The sequence below is a fragment of the Leptodactylus fuscus genome, chromosome 5 (assembly GCF_031893055.1).
Source record: "Leptodactylus fuscus isolate aLepFus1 chromosome 5, aLepFus1.hap2, whole genome shotgun sequence".
NCBI classification, from domain to species: domain Eukaryota; kingdom Metazoa; phylum Chordata; class Amphibia; order Anura; family Leptodactylidae; genus Leptodactylus; species Leptodactylus fuscus.
Window position 1 is genome coordinate 171,387,996 of NC_134269.1, and position 19,935 is coordinate 171,407,930.

Consider the following 19,935-nt stretch of genomic DNA (forward strand, 5'->3'; position numbering starts at 1 on the left):
TAAAGGTTTTGTGAAGAGACTCGTAAAAATTTTGAAGCCACTTTGGGCTGGCTGCAAGAACATGCCTGCTCCAGGACATATGGCTTGGGTAAGTCTGGGAACTTCTATATTTGTTGTGATTGTAGCCCCATAAGACCATTCAGAAACACAATATGGCTTGTAATAAGCGCTGTATTCCCTCTCCAACATGTACAGTATATATCAATATTTTTGTTTTCAATGGGTCTCCTTCCAGGATCCAGTAGTTCTTATGGTAATTCTCTTTGTATTATGCTTCCCCTTTTAGGATCTCGCTTGCCTTGGGATGAGCAATGGTTGATCGAGTCTCTGTCTGACTCTACGATTTACATGGCCTACTACACTGTATGTCATCTTCTGCAAGGGAATGATCTTAGTGGAAAAGCAGACTCTCCCATAGGTATCAGGTAACGTCATCTCGGCTTATTTTTCATAGCTATTTATTTATTTCCGTTCTTATTATTTGCCGCCTTGGTTCTGACGGTTCCCCTTAACACACAGGCCAGAACAAATGACCAAAGAAGTGTGGGACTACATATTTTTCAAGAAGGCTCCATTTCCAAAAACGACAATCCCTAAGGAAAAACTGAACTTATTGAAGCAGGAGTTTGAGTTTTGGTATCCAGTTGATCTGAGAGCGTCAGGAAAAGATCTTGTCCCAAACCACTTGTCCTATTACTTATACAACCATGTGGCTATGTGGCCTGAAGACAGGTGAGTTAATAGCTTGACCATTCCTTACAAAAGGCCTTCTGCTTATTTCAATGTTTTCTTTGCTATACTATATTATTTGTTTCAAAGGGGTTTTGTGGCCCCTAATGGATTTTACATACTGATGACCTATCCAAAGAATTGTCTTCAGTATCTGGTATGTGGGGGTCTGACATCCAGACCCCTTACAGATCAGCTGTTCTGTCAGCTGGATAGGAACATATGCAGTTTGCTCCTTTTCAAGTAATAGGAATGGAGCTGCAGCCTCATCCACTGTATAGAGGTGGCAGGGGGAACTGTAACTCCAATCCTATTATTTGTGTAGGAACTGAGCTGATTCTGCTCTCTAACCACTACAACAGATCCTGGAATGGCAAGTTTGTGCAGGGTCCAAAGGTAGGATCCCCACAGATCAGATACGTATGTCCTTTCAAGTGGATAAATCATCGGTATCAAAAATGCATTTGGCTCTGGAAAACTCCTCTAACGATATCCTGGGTTATGATTAGTATTAGGGGAATGCACTGTTTGCCCCTTAAAACCATACCTCTTTCATGGACCGGGAGAAGAAAATGTCTAAAACAATTTAACAAATGTGGTGTAAGGTATATAGGTGCAAATTCCACTGTAATGCTGGTGCATTGTTGTTAGTAAATCTGCCCCAGTATGTGTGAACATAGCCTTAAAGAAATTTTGTGAGACCAGAAGCAATAACCGAGCTATCCCTCAGGGTTTATCCACTACATGCACCTGGATTTTTGATCTTCTGTTAACTCCTAAGTGCCCTCCGATAATGAAATGTTAAAAGCATTATCTTATGTATGAAATGGATGCTATAACCTTTTATTCTTCCTCTCTATTTGTACATTAGTGGAAAATGGCCGGTGGCTGTGAGGGCAAATGGACACTTGCTGCTGAATTCAGAAAAGGTATAGTTGTAACACTTACTTTCTAGATGGGTCATAAAGGGTTTATCGCTGGGGTCCTCACCCATCACAAGAACAGGGTTTCCGTACTGTCCGTTTGAATGGAGTGACAGTCGAACATAAAAGGTGTTGAATTTTGGTCTTAAAAGTATTTTCGAAGATCAATTTTAGGCTTCTAGCAGAAGCTAACTGAAGTGTTTTATCCAGCACATTGCTTTATCTATTGTGCTCTGTTTGCCAGATACAGCTACATTTCTCTCTCATTGTTTACAGTTGGTTATCTAGGTTGCCATCCTGCTCACAGGCTGGGATGATGACTCTTGGCCATCTATATTCTCTTCTCTCGTTGCAATATGACTTCCAGTTTTTAAGCACTGATAAGGATGAGATACATTTTATTAGGCGTCCCTCTGTTATCTGTCTATATAAATCCAGAGATAACGTTGCTGTTTAGAGCAAGCATAAGCTCTGTGTTGGAACGAACTGAAAACCCCTTTTATAAGGTTGAATGTTTGTTACATTGAATGGGTTTTTCATCTCAGGATTTCAGCTGCCCTCCTGTCTCCTCTCCCCTTCACAGAGCTCCTGTTTGCTCTAAATGGCACAGTTATCTCTGGATTTACTTGTACAGTGCTCAAAAGCTGAAAATCATATACCATAAGATTAAGAGAAGGAAATCTAGACAGCTAGGTGTCATCATGCCAACTTGTGAGCAGGACTGTAACCTAGGCCACCAGCTGTAAGGCTTGGGGAGAGACATTTGCTTTATCTACCTTGCTCTGTTTGCCAGATATAACTAATGTATTGGATAAAACACTTCAGTTCGCTTTAGCTACAGGTCCGAACATGATCCTTGATATGGGAATACCCCTTTAATTTTATTTTTATTTTTATGTTCATTCAGATGTCCAAGTCAACTGGAAACTTCCTTACATTGAGCGAGGCTATTGACAAGTTCTCAGCAGATGGTTAGTGTGTTTTCAACCTCTATTTTGTGTTTTTCATTTACATGATGATAAATTAAGATGTATGGGGAACATGTTGGAGTTCTCCATTGTAATTGGTGGTAATGTCTGTAACTATAATCTTTAGAGATGAGCGAACACTGTTCGGATCAGCCGATCTGAACAGCACGCTCCCATAGAAATGAATGGAAGCACCTGACACGCAGACTTTGCCGGTGGCCGGCCGCTTAACCCCCCGCGTGCCGGCCGCTTCCATTCATTTCTATGGGAGCGTCCTGTGAGCGTGCTGTTCGGAACGAATGGCTGTTCCGAACAGTGTTCGCTCATCTCTAATAATCTTTAAGAATTCAAACGGGTTTACATGAATGATATAAGAGCAAATGGAAAATAGATAGATAGGTGTGTGTATATATATATAGTTACAATATTATATGAAATCTTTCTGTATTTTATAATAGGCATGCGACTTGCCTTGGCTGATGCCGGCGATACCGTGGAAGATGCTAACTTTGTTGAAGCCATGGCTGATGCAGGCATTCTACGTCTGTACACCTGGGTTGAATGGGTTAAAGAAATGCTGGCCAACTTTGACAGCCTGAGAAGTGGCACCAACCATACATACAATGATCGGGTATTTGAAAGGTACATTTTACCATTCATTTTTTATTTTCTCTTCTATTGTTTTTTTTTAATTGTTTCTGGATTGGAAATTAACCCGATTGTAGTGTAATGTTACTGAATAACATACTGGCATATTTTTTGTGAAGTTATGTGCTTCCCTCTGGAGCATGACCTTCTCTCTTCTTCAACGCACAGTGTTCCCTGTATGGAAAAAGAGGTCAGCCTGTCCATTAGGGCTAGGTGTGATCAACTACACATTTTACCTTGATTACAATTAATGAACAATTATTTTCGGTCACTCTCCTTTTTAATCGTCATGCCCCCTATTTATATGCTACACCATGCCACTTAATTTTGGTTATTCACATATCGGCAATCCTGACTGGATAGTCTACAGTTAGTGACATATCATTTTGCCAATTCGAAATAATTGAAATACATGTTAGTAATTCCATATTTATTAATTAAGCTGACTTTTGCTGTTGGTTACTTTGCGAAATGTCCAGCTCTACAGTCAGTGCAGGTCTGTGAGAGTCAGATCAAAGCTCTAATAGATTTTCATTGTGATTTCAATCGCCAGTTCATACAGGAAACACTGTGTGCATCAGAGGAAGGAGACAAGAAATCAGTGCTTCAGAGTGGAGCACATAACTTCACTATAAATAGTCAGTAGGTAACATCACATTTACACACAAGCTAACATTGAAGTAAGGGCTACAAAAACAAACTTACTGGAGTGTTTTTTTATGTAATCAATCGCGGTCACTATGGGCACGGATTGTGGAGCAGGGCTGTCTAGTGGACAGATTAACCCTTCAGTGTGATGTTTAATTTACCAAATATTAATACAAAATTAAAAAGTTTTTTTTATTACGCCTTTTTATATGACTGAGCACATTCGCAGCATCAGTTCTAACTCGGACAATTTCTCTTCAGTGAGATGAATGCCGGAATCCTGAAAACCGAACAGAATTATGAAAAGATGATGTTCAAGGAAGCTTTGAAAACTGGATTCTTTGAGTTTCAGGTAAGAATGTGAGATGGCCTTGGGCGAGAGGCAGAATTTACGTTGGCTCATCCTCATTCTCTTCCTTTTGTGTCTTTTTAAACAAAAAATTAAGAAAAGTCATCTATAATAGGCCCCCAATTACCACTGTCTTGCAGGCCACAAAGGATAAATACAGGGAATTAGCAATTGAAGGCATGCATCAAGGCCTAGTTTTCCGCTTCATTGAAACCCAGACATTGCTGCTGGCTCCTATCTGCCCTCACTTGTGCGAATATGTGTGGTCACTACTGGGAAAGGTATGTCTCTTCTTATCCTGCTGTATTACTATTATGGGAGAGAGTTTATTAAAGAGATCTAAGTGCAATGCTATTCCACGCTGCCTGCATTTTACACAAGTGCTGTACTCTAATACATATGGCTACAGGGATTTATGTCAGTCTTCTAGCCAGAGAGGTTTTTGTGCGCAGGAACGCACTTTTCTCTTCAAGTGTTTTCCTCTTCAGCTGCAAATATGGATCTATAGAAATTCAGTGCACCTGTGTTTTTAGGTTGCTTTCATATATAGTAGTTTTACTTTAAATTGTAGCAAATATCTGTATTTCAGTCTAAAACGGAGATATCGCTGTTCCCTTGCTTTAGCACTTCTGCATCACCAGATGTATTTGTCTCCTATTTTTGGATCGCGAGGATTCTTTCTAAATATACAGCCTATATATTGCACTTTATAGTGTAGCTTTATTGATTTTGCAATTCATCAATTACTTTCATCAGTCAGTATGGATGGGATCTGTTATATTTTATGGCCATAGTTAATTTTTTATTTTGTTACGATATATTTTCTACAGCCGGGTTCACTTATGCAAGCCACATGGCCAGTCGCAGGCCCAGCAGATGAAGTCCTGATCCGCTCCTCACAGTACCTGACAGAAACTGCTCATGACCTTCGACTACGACTGAAGAATTACCTGGCCCCTGCTAAGGGGAAGGTGAGAAGATGCATAATCTACATCTTACCTACTTTTTAGAATAATTTTATTAATTTTTTTTTCTTCCACAAATACACCTCTGTTTAGAATTTTCAGTCTGTATTGGAGGATTTATGTATTATGTTATTTCCTATTCCTTTTAGAAAGGAGACAAACTGCCGCCTCAGAAGCCTTCACATTGCACCATCTACGTGGCCAAGACTTACCCACCATGGCAACATATCACTTTATCAACTCTTCGCAAGCATTATGAGGTGAACTGTTAGGCTAAAGGGGTTTTCTTTAGGATAGGCAGGGGTATAAGGAGCATAATAGTGATGGCCTATCAGTTGTTTGAAAGGAGTACTGTATCTGCTCCAAACAACGCAGGTCTGTACTTCTTAGTCTTTGCCTGTACCTGGCCATTAGGATGAACCCGTAGGGAATTGTAATACCAAGCATACCAGGGGGCGCTCCACACTACCCAGCTATGACGCTGAGTTGTAAAGCCGGCCTCTCTGACAGTACAGTGATATCGGTGGCTGAAAGTAACGGCACCAATATCTCTGCAGTTGGTGAAGATGCCGACCAAAACTGAGTGCGCTGAGTAAAGCACAAAGACAGCTTTGTAATGATATAAGATATGCCCTATCTTAGAGGACATAAGAGGTCTCTTCATATTAGTATAGGGCCCACCTATTGTCTTAGAAAATTCCAGGGCTTCTGGATCAAACGCTTGCCTGATATACTAGTGTCACTAGGAGATTTTCCTCTCTAGTCATTGCCTGTATTAGTTCTCTTCTCTAAATATTGCCCTAAACCGACCAAATCTCCTTGACATGTGAGGGGAGAAGGATTGGACATGTTGCATTTCATCATGCACAATCCTTTATTCTAATGGGAGATGAGCAACTAATTCCTCTCCCCATGGAGTACATATGCATACTCAGTCCAAAGTGCATATATGTGGCTGATTTCGGGAGAATAGCTGTTAGCGTCCCCTACTGAAAGTATATGGGCACCGTTGTAGGAGGTGTAGCGTGTATGAGGTGAAACGACTGTGGGAACCCTATATTAGATGACAAATCCAAGTCAGTGGCTCAAGTGACAGACTGCCGGAGCATAGCCAACTTTAGATCTGCTTTATTCTGTATTATCACTTGTGTTAATATAATGAACTTTGTGTATTTTATTAGGCAAATGGTGGCCAACTACCAGATAATAAAGTTATAGCAACTGAACTAAATGGTTTACCTGAGCTGAAGAAATACATGAAGCGAGTCATGCCATTTGTAGCCATGATCAAGGTAAGTGTTCTTGATCTTAATATTCTGATGTGAGACCTGCTTTCACGTACCATCTGCCTGACAGTCTTTTGCACAAGTTTGCCACCATGGCAGGCTGCTAGACCATGAGTGTACACTTGTGTTGACATTGCTACTCTGTATACTGAATGCAATGATTTCGGACTGTGAGGAGTCGCCATATGTTATGCCTCCTACTATATTCCAAGGGTTACTCCCTTTGGAATCCCTTTTCCGACTATTTCTATGCCTTTTGATGCAGTAACTCCTTTGTCCTATTGACTTATTTTGGATTTATGATATGATGTGTATTTTCTTACCACAGGAAAACCTAGAAAAGAAAGGACCTCGTATTCTGGACCTTGAGCTGGAATTTGACGAACGGGCTGTTCTTCTTGAAAACCTTGTCTATCTCACCAACTCCCTTGATGTTAGTAAGAGTTTGCTGACTTTCCTTGCCATTACTCTTGTGTTTGTCCTGGCACTTAGTAAATCACTGCTGTGCCATCTGACACTCATTTCCATTCAAGATGGTGTAGCAGTCTAAACTACTAAACATTGAGATGTTGACAGAAGCGTGCGGTGCGGAGCGTAAATGGTCTTACTAAAGATGAAAGGATTAGAGGTTAATTATGTATTATTTTTCCTGCCGCTAAGAGCTTGTCGTGAATTCTAATTCGGAGCGTACCTTCCATCCCTGTGCACCGTGTTCTCTTTTTATCTTTCTCAAGGTTAATATTTACAGACCTCTTTAGTTGTCCCACATGGCAGATGCCTGGCTTACCTCTTTATATGGCAGCTTGTGTCAATCACGCTACTACTTCTTCTTACCTCTGTATAAGAAGCTGTGGATTGTTTAATAAGCCTTCTGTGATCTGTGGCTGCGATCTTTGCGACTGAAACAATATCAGTGAAGAGTGTAATATCCAGATGAGAAAGTAGCTTTATGGGTTGACAAATTCTGATTCCATTTCTTAAGACGAAAGAAGGGAAGAGTTGTGCTGCCATTTTTTATTGTCCCTTTTAAAGCAGTAGAAATAGACTGCATGGCCAACCTATCACCATTTCCAACACCCATGTGAAGAAGTCATTCATCGCAGGGCAGGATGTATAGGTTCATACCTCAGTTGGGGCTTCCTGTCCTGGTGGAGATCTGAACTGCCTCTCCGAATGATTGTTCATAGCTTTGGGCTGGGCAAGGATCGGTTCTTCTAATTGAATAGAACTCGTCTCCTCTGCCTTAGGATTTGTTTTATAGATGAGAGCGCTGAATGTTGTTACAGCTCTACCAACGCTTGATGCAACGTTTATCTTTCTTGCTTGTTTTACAGTTGGATCAGATTGATGTCAAATTTGCATCAGATGCAGATGATAAAGTTAAGGAAGACTGCTGCCCTGGGAAACCATTTTCTGTCTTTAGAACAGAGGTAAGTGATCTATACAAGTGTTTCCTGATGTTCAGATAACAAATGCCAAGCACGTACTCCCAGTGTGTTCAGATATAATTCTGTACAGAATGCTGAGCTGACATATAACACTGTGCTGTACACATCCGTCATGTGCTGCTTTGGCTCTGACTGCTGAGAACAGGGGTGCTTGGTGGCCTCGCATGCGCCATTACTCTTCATTAAAGTGAATTGGAGATACAGGAGTAAACTGTTTTCTTTTTTATACCACTGAAGGATGAGACTAAGACATAGAGGACCAGAGAAGATAAGCCAGGAGGGGGAGAAGGAAAATAAAGGAAGGAGAGGGAGAAATAGGGGCCAGAAATAGAGTTCAGCATCATTTTGCATGGTTATATCACTGTAAAGGTTCTGTTTATTCCTTAGATGCTATATAGTTGAGAGACCAAGTGCCGTCTTAACTGCATTGCCCCACCATTTCAATCATGGTGTCCATTCGTTGCAATGCAATACATGAACCCTGTCCATGCCAGAGCTTTGCTCCTTTTTACTACTACTAATTCCATATTAAAGAAGATCTCCAAATGTAAAACTTCATTTCTAAAATGCATCATAAATTCATTAATAGTACAAATGAATAAAAGAAGCTTTAATAATATCTCTACTATCACATGGGTGGTCTTGGGAGTAGGCCGGGGCCTGAGTTTTTGATCTGTCTGAAATTGGTTAATCAGACCGTGTCAGAGCTCAGAATCGCGCCCCCTTGTCTTCTCTGGCCCATGACTACCCACCTGGCAGTAGAGAACCTAAGTAGCTTATCAGGCATCGACATAACTGCTGTGATTGCTCAGGTACGGCAGTTCCACCTATGTCGGGATGAGCAGCTGGTGTCTATGCAAAGAACTGGAGCAGGTGGAGCTCATGAAAAGTTGTCTTAACAAGAAATGACCTCAACGTTTGGTTGAGTGCTACGACCACTTCACTGATTACCAAGCACAATGCTTTACCTAAGATGTAATACAAAGCACAGCCTCTAAGCAATATTTACTTGAATGAGACTGAACTGCAAACGGTCCAAGTGGCAAATTAATGTGACATCACTTTCCTGTGACAGGTGTGAGTTCTGCTGCTTTGAGCGCCTTATCTGCGAGACCCCCACCAATCTGACATTGATGACCTATCCTAACTAAGTTAACTTTTAGGTTGAGTTCACGGCCTCAAAATCCTGACCAAAAAGATGCCCCCCATAGGTCATTCTTCAGGCGGATTCGCCTCGCAAATCTGCCTGAAGACACTCCCGACTAGGCCCATTCATTGGGCCTAATCCAGAGCAGAGTGCGCGACTTGATGCCAGCTACCCGGTTTTTGGTCCGGAAACTGAGGCGGCCTTCACGTCAGTTTCCGGACCAAAAAACCCCGTGTGAACCAGGCCTTAGAAAACTCCTTTAACCACTTCCGGACCACCCATAGACTATATACGTCCGGGAAGTGGTTGCCTTGTTCTGACAGGATGTGCCGGTATGTCCTGTCAGAACACAGCTATTGCACGAGATCGTGCAATAGCTGAAGCTGGGAGCTGGCTGTAACTTCAGCCGGAGCTCCCAGAGAGAAGACAGGAAGGTTTATTCCCGTCCCTGCCTTCTCAATCGCTGTGTATACAGCACTCAATGAGCGCTGTATACACAGCTATGGGCGCCGCCATGATGCGGCCGCCCTCTGACCCAGCGGTCACATGATCTGCTGGGATCAGTGTCTTGCAAGAGCTTCTGGGTCCTACAGGACCCAGATCAGCTCTGTAAGGTGTATATACAACGTGCAGGAGGCTGTATTCCTCCTACAACTGGGGCTAAATGTACCAGCTCCAGTTGCAGGGGAAATCAGCCTCCCTAACAAAGAAAAAAGTGATCAGATGTCCCCAAAGGTCTCTTATGACCTTATGGGGACATCATCTGAAAAAAATATATACAAAAGTTTTAAAAAATGTAAATAAAATTAATTAAAAAAATAAGTAAAATAATAAGTAAAATAATGCACCAATAAAATGCCGTTATTAAAGGTTATAGCCCCACCCCCGACGACACCATATAAAATAAAAATTACCGTAACGGAGAGGAAAAACTATTTTATAAAATTTTTCAGTGGCACTATGTGTTATTAAATAAAAAAAGAAAAGAAAAGTGAAAACCAGACATAATTTCCCTGATATTTTGTTTATATTTTCCTGGATATAAAAAAAATTTGAAATATTCGAAAATAAAAAACAACATAAAAATAAAGCCCTATGTGTCTCCGAAAAAAAACGCAGAAATTAGTTGAATGAGACGTATGATAAAAATGTTACATCCCTCTAAACGGCACAAACAAAATAAACCGAAAATGTGTCTGGTCCTCGACCACAAATTGGCCCGGTACTGAAGTGGTTAATGTTGTTTTGCTTTCACCAGTGAAGTCTTTACCCCTAAAAGTATGTACTGTATGCCCGATAATCCAGAATATTTGAGAATTTAGTTTGTTTAGCTGCCCATGATTGGATTTTAGTGCATTCAACTATCCAACACTCAAAAAATGTTATCTTCTACCTTAAATTTTTTTTTTTTTTTTTTTTATATTTCTAAACCAGCCCCAAGTATCCTCATCTTCATAGAATGTTCTCATAATATATAATCTAATCTTTTACATATTTCTCACAGCCTGGAGTGCCTGTGTTCCTGGTGAACCCCCAGCCGTCAAATGGTCATTTCTCCACAAAGATAGAGATCCGGCAAGGAGACAGCAGAGATTCAGTAATAAGACGTCTAATGAAGACTGATCGTGGGATCAAAGGTAACTTGCAGACAGGAAGAGGGCAGTATAGTGATGAGCTGGGATGAATGTTCTTCTCAGGTCTCGGAGGATCTGAGCAAATGACTGGCAGTAAGGACGATTTTAATGAGCAATTATTGCAGTCTGAGTGGAATACAGTTTTTATGATCACTATTGCAAAGGCTGAAGACGTCGTCTTTCAGTAACCATCTTGTTACTATGCATGATGACCAAACACCCAAGAGAGCTCTGTAAAGCTCTGTGTAGTGGGAAATATGAGCCCTGTAATTTGCAAAGATCATACAGAATATGTTTAATTTTCAACAGAAGAGTATAATTCCTTTTTAGAAAGGCTGCTTCTCAATTACGATGTAACCCTCCTCCTATCAAGGGAACCTTTTGTCATGATTAAATAGTGTACTGAAGTGATGAGCAAAAATGGAACTCCGTATCCATTTTCTGTATGCTGAATGTCAATAGAACAGTGAACAGACACAGCAAGCCTTGTATTAAGAAGCAAGACAAGGAGGTTCAGGAATGGCAGCTGCTTAAATGGTCGCTAACTTTTCAGACAACTTAGCTTTATTTCATAGAGAATGAGAGTCTGGACCAAGATCGAATGCACTTTAGTTAAAAACATGGCTGCTTTCTGCCTGACAAACCTTTCTAAAGTTCTCGCCACTAGTTGTGCATCTTCTAACTAATTTGCAGTTCACTCTGTTACTAGCCAAGGTTCGTCCAATTGGATAAGCAAGATGGGATCACAGTGAGTGATCTGTTCTTTTTTTTCACACAGTGAATGTAGAGGGGAGGGGATGATTCTCCTTACACACACACATTCAATATTCAATCATATTTTTTTATTGTTTCAGTACATCAATAAGGAGAAATGAAACAACCTTGGAAATAAACCACATTAAAAATATCCTACCTTTTCACACAGTGTGTCTATATATCTAAGGTAACAGACTACAGATATACTCTGTATAGTCTGATCCTTTAGTTACACTCCCTCTCATCTGTACCCTAAGGCCACATGCACATGACCAAGTGTGCTTTCCAAAGGGGTTACCAATGCTCTGTTTGGGATCGGAGCATTACATTGAAAGCAGTGGGGGCTGAGAAGGCACCCGTTTGTCATCAGAGTGCATTCTACTAAGAAATCAGACCTTGGCCTGGACACTATTACTGCTGTTTGGGTTTTTTTTTTTTGCGTGTTACGCTAGGTTCATACTAGGGTTTGTCTTTCCATTCTTCGGGTCCGCTTGGGGATCCAAAAAAACGGAAACCTAATCCACTTAAAAAGCCTATAATGGGGTCCACTGGGTTTCTGCCTGAAAAAGCAGGACTTCTCTCTGCATTTTTTATGCATATCCGGGGATGGAATCCTCCATCTAAATGATAATTCCAGTCTTAGATTTGTTGTGTTTTTGTAGAAATTTGTAACAATGCACTAGCTCCCTTTCCAACATGGTGAGATGTGCTTGATGATGTATACCATAATATTATTAATGGTGTAACGTTTATTATTTACAGATGTTACAAAGGTGAAGCTGATGCGATATGATGACCCAGTTTTGGGACCCCGACGAGTTCCAGTTCTTGGAAAAGAAGATGCTGGTAAAACGGTGATCTCTCAGAAAGCTGCCTTCCATATTGACCTTAATGAGAAGAAAGTACATGTGGCAGATAATGGTCTAAAGGTTGACATTGGCGATACCTTGGTCTATATGGTGGATTAACTTGCAACACCGGTGGCATCAAGAACCTGCCCAATGCCGGACGTGTAGACTCCTGTTCATATGTACTTGTTTTTGCCACACGCTACAGTGGTATAAATGGCTGTACTGTATGTTATACAGTATCTAAACCAGTATGCTAAAAGGGACAGCTGACATTTCACAACAAGGGGGTAGTAACACTTAGCTGAGTGCTGTGCCCCTTTGTTTATGATCAGATTTGCTCAGTTGTCCTCGGAATATGAGCAGCAAGTGCTGTATGGGCTCTTGGAGATTTTATGAGCCCATGCACCACTAACTCTGCTCTCTAAGCATCTTTATGTCTGTTAAATGATGTGTACCCCTTTAAGCTGCATCTGCAGTCCAGTGATCATTTATGCCTGTACTACATGACCACAATTGCCAGGGTTGTAGCATACAGCGTCCTTCTGGAAATCTGACAAAATATATTGTGATATTTACCTGTCCCTCTGAAAAAAATTGAAAACATTTGCATACACCAGTTTTGGGCTTTGGCTCAAAAAAAAAAAAAAAGCCTGAAAAACTTTTTTCCCCACATAAAACCGCTGTGTATGATATTTTTACAGATACTATTTAGTTTAATAAAAGACAGACTGGTTGTTGGCAGTTTTCCTGGCTATTTTAAAGCTATTCTCCGATCCTTTTCAATCTTACATATTGGACTGTTGTGTTGGTTCTTCTCCATATTTAAATAAAGCCATCTCTTCTATTAAACTGGATTATTTGACTCCCGGCATACTACACTTACATTCCCATATGGCCCACAGTGAAAAAACATTCTTTATCCGGACCAGATTTCCTGTGACATCACCTCTAGAGAAAGCAATGTTAATGTAATTTGGATGGTTATTAGTGTTGAGCGAATAGTATTTGTTGAATACCTAGCTAGCATAGGAATGCGTGTAATTGGCCAAACACAAAGGGGTTAAACCAGGGGTAGGGAACCTTCGGCTCTCCAGCTGCTGTGAAACTACAACTCCCATCATGCTCCATTCACTTCCATGGTAGTTCCAAGAACAGCAATGCAAGTATGCATGCTGGGAGTTGTAGTTTTGCAACAGCTGGAGAGCCGTACGTTCCCTACCCCTGGGTTAAACGCTTCGAAAAGTCGATGCGTTTAACCCCTTGGTGTTTGGCCAATTACACGCATTCCTATGCCGGCGAGGTATTCGACTAATACTATTCGCTCAACACTAATGGTTATCCATCCATGCACGTGCATGGCCACCTCTCCTCACTGTGGCTGTACAGGACCTCAGTTCACAAGGCACCATATCTTGGGACCCATGTTCCTTAGGGGGGTGTTCACTCTACCATTAGTGTCCGCTCAGCAGTGTCCGTGGCTATTGTCCGTACAGGATTTTATTAACGGACACTAGCTGGTCCATTTGCAATTTCCATTCATTTCAATGGGATTTTGCCTGTTGTCCTTTAGTGTCCATTTACAACCATGTCCGTTTTTTTCAAGCGGACAAAAAAAATCCTACATGCAGGACTTTTCTGTCCATTTGAAAAAATAGCAAGTGTCCGTTATTTTTTTTAACATTGAGATCTATGGGCAACGGACATATAATGGACAGTAACAGCCATCCGTTACTGTCCATTATGATAGGTGTCCGTTTCAGTTTTTTTTAAACTGACACCTTCTGAGCAGACACCAATGGTAGTGTGAAAAATCAGAAAAATTAAAAAAAGACTTCCTGCTTACATTTATACCTATAGGGAAAACGCCAGCGGTTTCCCTATAGCTATAATTCACATGCTGCAAGTTCCAAAACCACAATGGTTTTGGAAATCGCAGTGCGTGAATGGGACTCGCAAGATTCCTGTCTACTATGCAGTGACAGTAATACTGTGGGGCTCTAAATGAAAGGAGTTTTCTGGGACTTCATGTCCTGAAGCTGCTGCTTTAACCAGTTGATCCACAGGAGTCCCAAATAAAGAAAAATGGAAACCCTTGAAAGGAATGAGTTCACAGTGGATTAGGTAGAACATAAAGCTCACAGTCCAGCAGTGGCCAAGCCACGAATCATGTGGGCCGTAGGTTGCTTCATTTGAGGACCACATTACGTTCAGTAACCTTTGCAGCAGGTAGGTGGTCTCACCCTTCACTATTATGGGAAGTATAGCTTTTATGCTATAGCTGCTAAACCAAAGAAGATTAGCCATATATTTCCTGAGTGCAACTACAGTATATCCTCCTTCCCCATGTAAAGTCCAGTCACCTGCTCCCTACTCTATCAACTTAAGGAAAATGAATATAAAATATGTTGTCCTTAAAGGGGAAAAGGGGCTACCTTTTGGAAGTAAAGCTCCGTATAGATGAACCTAATGGTATGATCTGAAATTAGACAAGCCAGAATATCCGGACATCGAGGCATTCATCTATAGGGAGCTAACTTCCAAAGGGTGGCCTTATTTTTCCCCATCAAGGAGGACATAATTGCACATTCCTTTGATAGAATCCTTAGTATGGCATGCTCAGTCTATGACCCTGCAAATTACTATTGCCTGTTGACCTGTAAAGATAGTCTCCTAAGGAAAGACTGAGTACTCCTCCTAACCAACAAGGGAATTCTGGTACTGTTAGTGATCTGGGAATCTAAGGGCTCGTTCACACAGGGGCGGATTTTGGCACCGAGAATGACGCGGGGAGCCGCGTCACTCTCAGGTCAAAACCCGTTGCCACGACCGTTGCGGTCGCGGCTTCCCCCTCCGGAGTCGGCTCAAATGAATGGGCCGACTCCGGAGGTTGCTGCTGCTGCCAGGCGGAAGCCGCGGCTCAGAGAGCCGCAGAATCTGCATGAAGAAAGGGCAGCTCGCTTTGGAAAAAATAGACCACCATTGTATGGAAGCGACTTTTGAGGCGAAATCCGCTGTCAAAATCCACCTCCTTGCCCCCGTGTGAACTAGCCCTAATTAGTATACTCTGCTGCTTGGGAAACAGCACAGCATGAAAGAAAAATGTGAGTAGTCTTCTTGAACCATTTAGGACACTACTAATACTGATACTACTAACCGGTTATTCTATTTTCATCACAAATCCAGCACCATTAATGGACGTATCGAAGCTAAAGACCTGAATATTTCTAAATGAACAGTAGGGGCTGGTTTTCTCTCACAGAACATATAGGAGATGAACAGACTTTACCATTACTGACTGATCTTGCTGATAGATCCAGCAGTAAGAACTAAAAGGGAGCGACGTTCCTTTCCTCAATTATCTACATCCTGAAAACTTGCACTGCATACAGAAAATCCACAGTCTGCTGTGTGTACATGGTCATATAGTGGTCTGCTTTCAAAAAATAATAAATCTGACCAGCACAGATGTAAAGACAACAGGCTGAATATACACAGGCATATACGATCTGTAATATATGGACCACTGTATTTCCCTGGCCAAACGCAGATCTATGATGCTAGGAGTCCCTGTATCCTTTCTTGGCCTACTGTTCCATACTGAAAACATATTTACGGTACAGGAAGTAGCCCCAGAGGGAAGCAGGGACTCCTGCATCGCAGGGGACAATAATGTCTGGAGTCAGTCCAAGAAATACAGCAGGACTATGGTCTATGGCTTGTATTTCACGGACCAAATATGCCCATCTGAAGCCAGCCTTATACCGAATGAAGCTGTGCCGCAATTCCTAAAACGGACAAGAACGGTTGGTGGAAAAATACACCCTTTAATGTTGGAGCTACCTTTAAGACTGAGGCCTCAATATATATATATATATATATATATATATATATATATATATATATATACATATATATATACACACACATACATACACACGCTGCAATATGCAACTGCTTGAGAAAGGTCCTGGGACCGAAACGTTGCTATGGCATAAATCCTCACCTTTATTTTTATTTTTTTATTTTGGCGTGCTTTTAATTTGTGTGTATATATATATATATATATATATATATATATATATATATATATATACACACACACACACACAAATGTACACACACACTTATATGTGCGTTATATTTATTATATGTATGTCATAGCCTTACCTTCCCCAGTGAAGCAGATTTCGGATTAGCAGTAAGGAAGAGCAAACAAGGACTACGGAGCGTTTCGGCGAGAGGTGCGAGTGTTGATCTGCAGACGTGGCGATTACTGAATCTATTACATCAGCTAATTGTTTAACAGCCGCTTCTCCTTCTCATGTTTTTATTCATCTTCCACAAAAGGGAAAAGATTTCAGGTTGTCACACTTCACATTTAACTCCAGTGATACAAAATTAAATGGCAAGAAACCAGATTTTGATGGTTTGAGTGACACATAGAAAATGGTAATTACGCGAAACACTCCGTATTAGGAGGGAGTATCCGCGTGTAAATTGTTAGCTGTCAGTGTGATGCAGGAGCATGCTGTTCTTCATTTCCTGCAATGTGAACAAATCTGCCGAGAAAATGTGTTAGGGCGGATCAGACATAATAGCCAGGCACACAAAGGTATTTTGGTCCTGGTTCTAATTTTGGTTTTGACTTTTCATTTCATTAAAAAATATTAGATTTTATAAATGATATGACTTCATTTCTGCACATTGGATGAGGAAATAATACCTTGTATATATCTGTCCAATTTATATTCAAGCAACAACATAAAGGCACACAACACACAGGGAAGCTCTGCAGACAGGGTCATTGTAACACATTGGTGGACCCTCCCATCACCACCACCTACAAATACCTGAAATACTCCAACCCCCGCCATACCAACCATTCTCTCTGGCACCAATAAAGCTCTCCTGACTTGTTTTAATCAGATTGAATGATGAGAAGAGGAGTCGTGGAGATCGCTGTCCAATGTGTCCACCTGCCACCAACTAAGGGGAAGATGAGACCCCAAAGACTATTATACCCCAAATCACTCACCCCCCATACCCAGCATCCTCTCCCCCAACCCCAACTCTTCCCTTTACTTGCTTTGGCAATGCCAAATATCTATTCAGATGTGCCAATAAAGCTTCTTTGATTGAGATTGATTGATGCCTGACCTGCACAAATTATAATACTCCCTTAGACAGTGTAATGGCTCCCTAGTGACCCCATACAATATTTTCCATATAATGTCACTCGCATGGTTGCTCCCCACAGATTCATGACCCCCTCCAGGTTGCCGCCAGAAATTCATGTCCCCCAACGCCCTGGCTGCCCTCATCCTCACCATGGCAACCCCCCCCAAGTTGCCCCCACCGTGTCATGCCCCCCTCAAGTTGCTCCTATCATCATGTCCCCCCCACCTCCAGGTTTTCCCCCACAGTGTCATACCCAGACCCCCCTACGTATCATATCCTCACCCCAGGTTGCCCCAACAGTATTATGTATTCTGTACAGTATTTTATGATATGAACGGAGGGTCTTGATACTGTTGGGGCAACCGGGAGGACCTAATACTGTGTGAGCAACCTGGGGTAAGCATATGATCTGGGGTGGGGTCTGGGCATGACACTATGGGGGCAACCTGGGGGGAGAGGAGGGACATGAAACTGTGGGAGCAAACTGGAGTGAGGACATGATATTGTGGGATGGGGGGGTCTGGGCTTGAAACTATGGGGGTAACCTGGGGTGAGGGACCTAATACTGTGGGGGCAACCTGGGGTAAAATAAGGAACTGGGGGGGTCTGGGCACAGCACTATGAGGGCAACCTGGGGGTGGAGGGACCTGATACAGTAGGGGCAACCTGGGGTGAGGATATGATAGGGAAGCGGTCTGGGCATAACACAGTGGAGGCAACCTGGAGTGAGGTCCTAATACTATGGGGGCAATCTGGGGTAAAGACATGAACCAGGGGGAGTCTGGCCATGACACTATGGGGGCAACCTGGTGGGTTAGGGGGACATGATACTGTGGCTGCAACCTGAGGGGGGCATGTCAGGGTGGGACATAATACGGGAGAAAGGGGGGGGTGGTCGGACTCTGGGCAAGACACTGTGAGGGCAACCTTGGGTGAGGACATGAACCAAGAGGGGGTTCTGGGCATGACAATCCCGGTGGAGGGACATGATACTGTGGGAGCAACGTGGGGTAAGGATATGACACGGGAGTTATGAGGCATGACACTATGAGGGCAACCTGAGGGGTGGAGGGACATGATACTGTGGAGGCAACCTGGGGCATGTCAGTGTGGGGGGACAACCTGGGGTGAGGACATTATACAGAGGGGAATATGGGCATAACATTATTGAGGTGACCTGGGGGAGGGGGGAAAAGTAACTGTGGGGGCAACCTGGGGTGAGCATTTGATACTGGGAAAACCTCAGTGTTACATGTCAGTGTCGGGAACATGATTAGGAAAGGGAGAGTCTGTGCTTGACACTATGGAAGCAACCTGGGGTGAGGACATGATACTGTGGGGGCAACCTGGGGTAAGGACATGAATAGGGGCATTGACATTGGCATGACACTATGGGGGCAATATCTGGGGTGGAAGGGCATGATACTGTGGTGGTAACCTGAGGTGAGGTTATGAAAATATATATAAATATAAATGCTAAAAAGCAATGCCAGAATTGATGTTTCCTTTTACATCCCACCCAGAAAGAGTTAATAAAATGTAGTCAATAAGTTACAGGCACCCCAAAATGGTGGCATTGAAAAGTACATCTAATACCGCAAACACCAAGCCCTCATATGGCCACATTGCCAGAAAATAAAAATCTAGCTTGTACAATGTGAAGACAAAACCCCCAAAGTCGCCAAATCATTAGGACATAAGTGGCTGCGACTAGAAGGAAATGTATAAGCTGTGCGAGCGGTTTCAGGGGACACCCCATATTTAGAGCTTATGAGAGAGAATACACCAGCGCTGATCCCCCAGAATGCCCCTCTTCCCCGTCCGTGTCATAGGAGCTAGTGGGAAAATAGAATGGGATTTGGTGTACCCAATTTACTCTGCACAGCTTACATATTCACTTCTGGGTTACTAATGTTCACTACATCACTTGATAAATTCTTTGAGGGGTGCGGTTTTCAAAATGGGGTCACTTTCTAGAGGTTTCCACTGTTTTGACACCTCAAGGGCTCCTGAAACTGATCACAGCCAGATCTGCCCTCTAAAAGCTCCTTGGCGCGCCTTCCCTTTTGCATCTCGCTGTGCGTCCATATATTAGTTTACACCCACAAGTGGGGTACTATAGTAGTCCGGAGAACTTGCATAACAAATTGTGGGATGAGTTCTCTCCTTTAACCCCTTGTGAATGTGCAAATTCTAGGGCTAAACAAAAATATTAGTAAAATAAAATCAAATGTGTAAATTTCACCTCCATTTTGTCTTAATTCCTGCTAAGCACTTATAGGGTTAAAATACTAGGTATATGTTGTTTTGGCTTATTTATGGGGTGCAGTTTGGAAAATGGGGTGATTTATGGGGGAGTTTAATACAAGGGTCTTTCAAAACCCCTTCATAACTGGATTAGTCCC

General features: G+C 42.1%; 1 protein-coding gene across 1 annotated transcript in view; it reads left to right on the forward strand.

The window, feature by feature from the left end:
• LARS1 (leucyl-tRNA synthetase 1) overlaps positions 1-13,182 on the forward strand; it is a 32,490-nt gene extending 19,308 nt beyond the window's left edge. The window contains exons 18-32 of the mRNA XM_075274738.1: positions 6-88; positions 287-425; positions 520-732; positions 1,601-1,658; positions 2,560-2,623; positions 3,079-3,262; positions 4,178-4,268; positions 4,406-4,546; positions 5,096-5,236; positions 5,380-5,490; positions 6,412-6,522; positions 6,845-6,949; positions 7,851-7,946; positions 10,616-10,748; positions 12,264-13,182. Of these exons, the coding sequence (XP_075130839.1) occupies positions 6-88; positions 287-425; positions 520-732; positions 1,601-1,658; positions 2,560-2,623; positions 3,079-3,262; positions 4,178-4,268; positions 4,406-4,546; positions 5,096-5,236; positions 5,380-5,490; positions 6,412-6,522; positions 6,845-6,949; positions 7,851-7,946; positions 10,616-10,748; positions 12,264-12,469 (1,876 nt within the window). The 3' untranslated portion in view covers positions 12,470-13,182. The remainder of the gene's footprint in view (positions 1-5; positions 89-286; positions 426-519; positions 733-1,600; positions 1,659-2,559; positions 2,624-3,078; positions 3,263-4,177; positions 4,269-4,405; positions 4,547-5,095; positions 5,237-5,379; positions 5,491-6,411; positions 6,523-6,844; positions 6,950-7,850; positions 7,947-10,615; positions 10,749-12,263) is intronic.
• Positions 13,183-19,935: the final 6,753 nt, after the last annotated feature.